The sequence below is a fragment of the Eucalyptus grandis genome, chromosome 5 (genome assembly GCF_016545825.1).
Source record: "Eucalyptus grandis isolate ANBG69807.140 chromosome 5, ASM1654582v1, whole genome shotgun sequence".
NCBI lineage: Eukaryota > Viridiplantae > Streptophyta > Magnoliopsida > Myrtales > Myrtaceae > Eucalyptus > Eucalyptus grandis.
The window spans coordinates 10,183,946-10,190,618 of NC_052616.1; the positions used below are offsets into that span (position 1 = coordinate 10,183,946).

At 39.1% G+C, this 6,673-nt stretch overlaps 1 protein-coding gene across 1 annotated transcript; it reads left to right on the plus strand.

Moving 5' to 3' along the window:
• The first annotated feature begins 312 nt into the window (after nt 1-312).
• On the plus strand, nt 313-6,442 carry LOC104446113 (probable disease resistance protein RF9). The gene is given in 7 exon segments (XM_039312982.1): nt 313-534; nt 2,094-3,008; nt 3,010-3,444; nt 3,544-3,651; nt 4,465-4,858; nt 4,861-5,898; nt 5,900-6,442. Coding segments are annotated over 6 exon segments (2,784 nt in total). The 5' UTR covers nt 313-534; nt 2,094-2,437; the 3' UTR covers nt 6,138-6,442.
• The last annotated feature ends 231 nt before the right edge of the window (nt 6,443-6,673 follow it).

The window sequence follows — 6,673 nt, forward strand, 5'->3', positions numbered from 1 at the left end:
CAACTACAAAGAACAAAAATGTTGCTATCAGTATTAGCCCATTTGAAACTGATCTTTCGACGACACATTAAGCAAAAATACGATGCTAAGTTGATGACACGTAAAGCGATTCACCTTGATAAACTCATCTTTTGACAACGCAAAGCAAAGACGTGATGCCGAGTTAGTGCCATTAACCCATGCGAAACCAATATTCTTTCGACGGGGCATAAAGCAAGAATATGATGCTGAATTATTGATCTTTGCCTGTGTGTAACCAAATCTTTTGACGGTACATAAAGCAAAAATGTGATGCTGAATTATTACCATTAACCCATGTGCCATTACTTATATATGTGTGCCATCGACTTTATCCAGTTAGCTGTGCAGAGTGATGACGATGATAATGATGAGGATGAAGATGATGATGAGCTTATTGACCCAATCCCAGTACCAATAATCATTCTGAGTTATTGTTTCTGGCTCGTTCGTAACATTGGAAGCGGATCGTTCGGAGAGATTTACTTTGATGGACTGCTCGCGAACTGATACACGGTTTTTACTTTATCCATTCTGCTTTTAGTTTGATTCTGACTGAAGTTTTTCACGAATTACTTTTAGGCATCAATATTCAGACAAAAGAGGAAGTCGCGATTGATCTTGTTAGTGGCTCTTTTCCCAGTCGAATTGTCTCCTTTTCTTTTTCTACTTTTTGTGGTTTTAGTTTTCTTTAATATTATCATAATCATTGCATCGGTATTTTGATGATTTAGAATTTTGATGTTTTGTTTTTACGTTCTTCGAGGTGAGATGGATTATGCCATGTTCCCTTTTTTTACCCTTGGGTCGTTTGAATGACATTAATATTAGTTCACTTGCTGCCTCCAGCAAGTCGGCGGTGCTAACTTCTATACTTAGAATGATTATTATAAACAAGTGGAAGCTTTTCTCGGTATGGGGCTTTCACATGCATGCATGCATATTTTATGTTTAGAGTTGTGATGCATGAATTTATGTTGTGCTTCTCAGCTTCTGGTATAGTATGACCGTAAGCCCAATTTATCTTTGGTGAACTCTTACGTTGTATGTCTCAACATTTGTATCAAGTCTATGCCCCATGTACATTGTTGAGTATTCACTTTTTGCCTAACATGTTATTTCTAAGAGAAAGATAAATTGATTTTTTGCACGAAACATGTATGTTTTGACTGAATGAGATCAATGAGGGGGTTGATTGGGAAGCAATTGAGGCAATTTTGGATGACACGAAGCTCTTTTACCAATTAAGTAGTGAGAGTGACTAGTGAGCAATGCACGTATTTTACTAGTGGAGGCCTGGAGAGAGAGAAAGGAGAGAGCCATCATGATAGAGGTGCTTTGTGAAGGCGACGTTCCATTTCTTTCACAGCTTCCATGGTGGTGCGTTAGGGATTTGAATTTCTAGGGATATGAAGAGTTGCGATAATGTGTTTTTTTTTTTTTGGTCGGTTCTACTCTATTCCTACTCTAATTCCCACTCTTAGACTTTTAGTCTATCTCCTTGCATGGCGTGGGAGGCGAAACCCACACTTGAAACTAAATCGTCCCCACCTCAACCCCCTGAGAATGTGAGAATTCGAACCCTCCACCCCCTTTCCATATTGGAAGGATGGCCACTGGGGCAAACCCCAGTAGTTGCGATAGTGTGTTTGATAGCTAAATAATTTCGAATTCTTTTTCAATTATAGGATGTATTGAGATTTAGCTATTTGTAATCAAAATTTTTACATGCATATTAGATGGGCGTAATTTAATAATTGAATTTTGCTCAATTACAACATAATTGAGGCAAACTCATGATGACAAACTTATATTCTGATTTTTTTCCCAACTTGTAAGACAATCTCATGATGAGCAAGCTTTTGACAAATTTCACTTTAACTACAACATATTTAACTGGGATCACTGCTAACGAAGCCCATAATCAAATGGGTTCACAAATAGACCCACTATATTGATAGTATGCTTTCTCCATAAATTCCATACTTAACACGCTCTAGTCCCACGCTAATTTAAGCATCGGAGGATTCTTAATGGGCCATAACCTGGGAACTTCTTTTCTTGGTGGTGTGCAGGTTCACGGCACAATTTACCAAAAAAAAAAAGTCGAAGCTTATGCTTGTTGCAACTCCAAGAGAAAAAGAATAAACATAATTATCAGCTTAGAACACTTCTACGAAACGTTGCCAAGCCTGGAGACCTAATTAAGCTCAAGTCATTCGTGGGGTGATTTTGTTGCATACGTGGATGTAGAATTTGTACTATCAATGCGATGCGCAACTTTCTAAGTACTTACTCTTCTTTCTTCTTTGCGACTCGCAGGCCTATATGTGCAGAGCTTGTTAACGCATAGAAAGTGAATTCTCAAGTCATTCTCTATCATAAGCTCCACTGATCATAATCAAGTAGTGCCATACCAATGGCCGAGTCTGTTGTTTCGTCCGTGGGGCAGACAATAGGAAAGCTGCTCATCGAGGAGGCCAGATTCTTGAGGGGCGTGGAGGGCAAGATCGAGGACTTGCAAAGGGAGCTGAGGCTGATCCGGTGCTTGCTGAGGGATGCGGATGCGAGACGAGAGCACAACGAAGCTGTTGGAGAATGTGTTGCACAACTCCGAGACTTTGCCTATGATGCCGAGGACATCATCGAGAGATACACCCTCAGAGTCGCTCTGAAGAAGGAACAATACATCACCAGAGCGTGTGCTTGCTTCATGGCGAAGTGCACGTGCCTGCAGATTCATGTGGTGGGGACAGAGATTGAGGGCTTGAAATCTAGCATCTACAACCTTAGAACGAGCATGCTGGCTTTTGGCGCACAACCTGGGAATGAGGGCGACCGCAAACGGGCAACGGATTTGCTGCCGAAACCTACTTATTGCCATTTCGAGGAGGATTTTCTTGGGAGGGAAGATAGTATTAAGGAGTTGGTGAAAGAGCTGTTAAAGGATGGAAAACAGCAGAGTTATTTCTATATGGGGAATGGGTGGTTTGGGTAAAACCTCACTCGCTAGGAAAGTCCTCGCTCAAGATGAAGTGAAGAACCATTTCAATGGTTCAGCTTGGGCTTGTGTATCTCAAGAATACGACGTGAAAGAAATTTTGGTGGGAATTCTCGTTAAATTGATCCCTGGCCAAAATGACAGTATTAAGAAGATGATAACTCAGGAATTGTTTGAAAAACTACACAAGACCCTACAAGAAAAGCGATGTATCGTGGTTCTTGATGATATTTGGACCAAAGGGGCATGGGATAGTCTTCGAGATGCATTCCCGGTCGAAAACACAAGAAGCAAGCTATTGATTACGACCCGCAATAGAGATGTAGCTAAGTATATCAATCCTCAAGGGATCCATGAACTTCAATGCTTATCGGATCGAGAGAGCTGGGATCTACTAAAGAAGAGGGCGTTTCCCGAAACAAAAGGTAAGACTTCTTTAATGTTATAATATTACAATATAGTAGCTTCAAGAGATTATATCACCTGTTTGATTCTGATTTATGGTAGTTTGGTTATCATTGTAGGATTAGTTGTTGAAATTTCTACTGATGGACCTGGAGTTGGTCAAGGTACTGTTGCGGGCCAAGCTATGGAAGGTATCGCAAAACTGTCAAAGACGGAGGGACAACCAGGTACTTCATTGCTCAACTTGCCATTTTGGAAGCTTAAGCAATTTATGAAGAGATAGTTGCATCAGAATTCAAATGACCGAAATATCGAGTATTAAGCACCATAATTTCAATATTTTGGGAATCATATGCCTCTTTTGTTTCTTAATAGCTAACAATTATACCACTAAACCAACATCCAAAATTATGTTCCTTCTTTCCTCTGATGAGGTTAAATGTCGAAGCGGCTTTAAGAAGACCAACATAATAAGCAATTTTGATAGGATTTATGAAATAATGTGAAGCCTAGCTATGTTACTTCTTCCATGGGCTTCATCTCATGTCCTCATTTTTTGCATATATGAATAGTTGGCTTAACAACAAAAGTAGGGATCGATAAGGAAAATCATGAACCATTATGCGGCAAATGAAGATTTCATTAGAATTTATGCTAGAGGTTAGTAGCACATTCAAGTTACGAGAGATCACACTCGAATTGTCCCTGTGTTGCTTTCATTTTTCTTCCTCAGGTAGGATTATTGTTGTTATACATTTACTTGAGTCACTTAATTCAAGTCACATATGACAAGGATGATACATTCCATTTGTTAATTTAGACTTCTTGATCTTTGAGGCGTAGATGGAGGCATATAAAAGAGCTTTGTTGTGGTCCCTATTTTTCCCTTACAAAAGCATAAATGAACCACAAATTATAAAGAACTATAGCATCTTACTTATACATCTAAAACCATATAATCGTCCTTGAAGTAATCTTCTTATTACAGTTGCATCTTCCTATGATTGTTGAGTTGCAATTTGTTGCCTGATATTGTGTAGTAATCACTCAAGACATGAAGAGATTAGGAGATGAACTCCTTAAGAAGTGTGAAGGATTACCCTTGGCTATCACTATGCTTGGTGGACTTCTAGCAGTCAATGAATGGGAGATAGTTTACAAAAAGATCAATTTGCATTTTGATGATAAGAGTGATGTACCAAAAGTGTTGGCCTTAAGCTATGACAATCTACCATGCCATTTAAAGCCATGCTTCCTATATATGGGCAGCTTTCTAGAGAATGCCGAAATCCCTATATCGAGGGTTCTTCCCATGTGGATTGCTGAAGGCTTTGTGTCGCTAAATGAATATGACGAAGAGAGAGAAATACCAGTGGAAGATGTAGCAGAGCAATATTTAGTAGAGTTGGTTAATAGGGAATGGTTCAAGTACGATTCAACTTGAGTAGAAAGATCAAAACCTGCCACCTCCATGATTTGATGCGAGACTTATGCCTCTCCAAGGCTAGGCAGGAGAGGTTTCTTAGCATTCTTAATATCCAGCAAAATCATGAAATGAAGGATTGTTCTTCTTCGATGGCAATAAAAGTGAAGTCAACTTGCAAAACACGAAGGCTTTGTCTCAATATGAATGTTGAAGGAAACATGATTCCAAGTGTAAAACAAATAGGAAGGACTATGCTCCACCTTCGAACTTTCAAGTTCTTTGGATTTGCTAAAGGGAAGTGGAAGCAATTTCAACCTATTTTCATCAACTGTAAGTTTCTCAGAGTTTTGAAACTCGAGTGTCTTTATAATATGAGAGGAAATTTACCTAAATCAGTGGGAGACCTAGTTCATTTGAGATTCATGAGTTTAGCAAACAGTAGTTTCAAGGGCTTGCCACAATCCTTGGGAAACCTTATATATATGGAATTCTTGGACATGGACATTCGTATGGTTCCATATAAAAAGGTAACCATGCCAAATGTGTTGTGGAAGATGACAAGGTTGAGGTATCTCCATCTTCCTCTCCAATTTGCCGTCAAGAAGAGATTTTGTGGGGATCGGAGGAAGTTGCAGTTGGACACTTTAAATAGCCTATGGAAATTGAAAAACTTTTTTTTGAAGATGTGTGATGTGAACGATTTAAGCAAATTGACTAATCTGCAAAAACTGATTATCATCGGCGAGCAAGGCTCTAATGACTTGAAGACAATTTCACAACTTGCTAAATTCAATTTGAAACATCTGCAATCCTCGTCTTTCATATTCACAAGCTCTTCATTCACTGAAGCCGAATTGAGTATGACATCAAGCTGTTGTCATTACTGTAAACTATTTCTAAGTGGAAAAATAGAGAAGTTTTCAGAACATAAGAATCTACCCCAACAATTGAGTAAGCTAGTCTTACTATGGTCTGGACTTGAAGAAGATCCGATGCCAATATTGGAGAAATTGGATCGCTTGGTTATCCTCATGCTGGGGTATAATTGCTTTCTTGGGAAAAGAAATGGTTTGCTCTGCAGGAGGGTTTCCTCAACTCAAGCATTTAGAACTTCTTGCGCTAGATAATTTGGAGGAGTGGAGGGTCGCCGAAGGAGCCATGCCTCATCTTTCCCGATTAGGGATCGGCAACTGTCTCAATTTGAGGACTTTACCTCGAGCGGTCCGCCCGTATGACGGATCTGGTGACTTTTATGACCAGCTTACAAAGGTCGGGTGGTTCGGGTGACCTTTATGATCAGCTTACGAAGATCGGGTGTTGCTCAAAAAAAAAAAAAGATTGGGTGGTGAGAGAGACAACGATGCGGGTGGTCGGGGGTGGCCCCAGCTTTCCAAGAGAGAGAAAAAGGGAGCATTGGCTTGTGTGTTGTCGGGGGTGGGCCCCCAGATTATAGCAGATGCGGAAAATGAAAAGCACAAAATCAGCTTTTCACTATATTTTAGCTCAAATTGGTTGTGGTTGTATCACAATCCTTTATAGAATTTCTCGAGTATATATCTTATCAAATATATTACATGAAAGTATACATTGTACATTAGATGCATAATTGAATGGAATGAGTCTCTTCTTTCCCCAAAAAAGAAAAATAATTAAGAGTATTGCTAGTAATGTTAAAATTGGAATAAATGATTTAAAATCTCATTGTATATAATACCCGAAAATGTTTCATTATATTATCCTTTTTATACATGCAATAGAATTGACTGTGTAGGATATTTATGAAATTTAGAAAAATATTTCATGCTGTCTAACTATATCTCTCA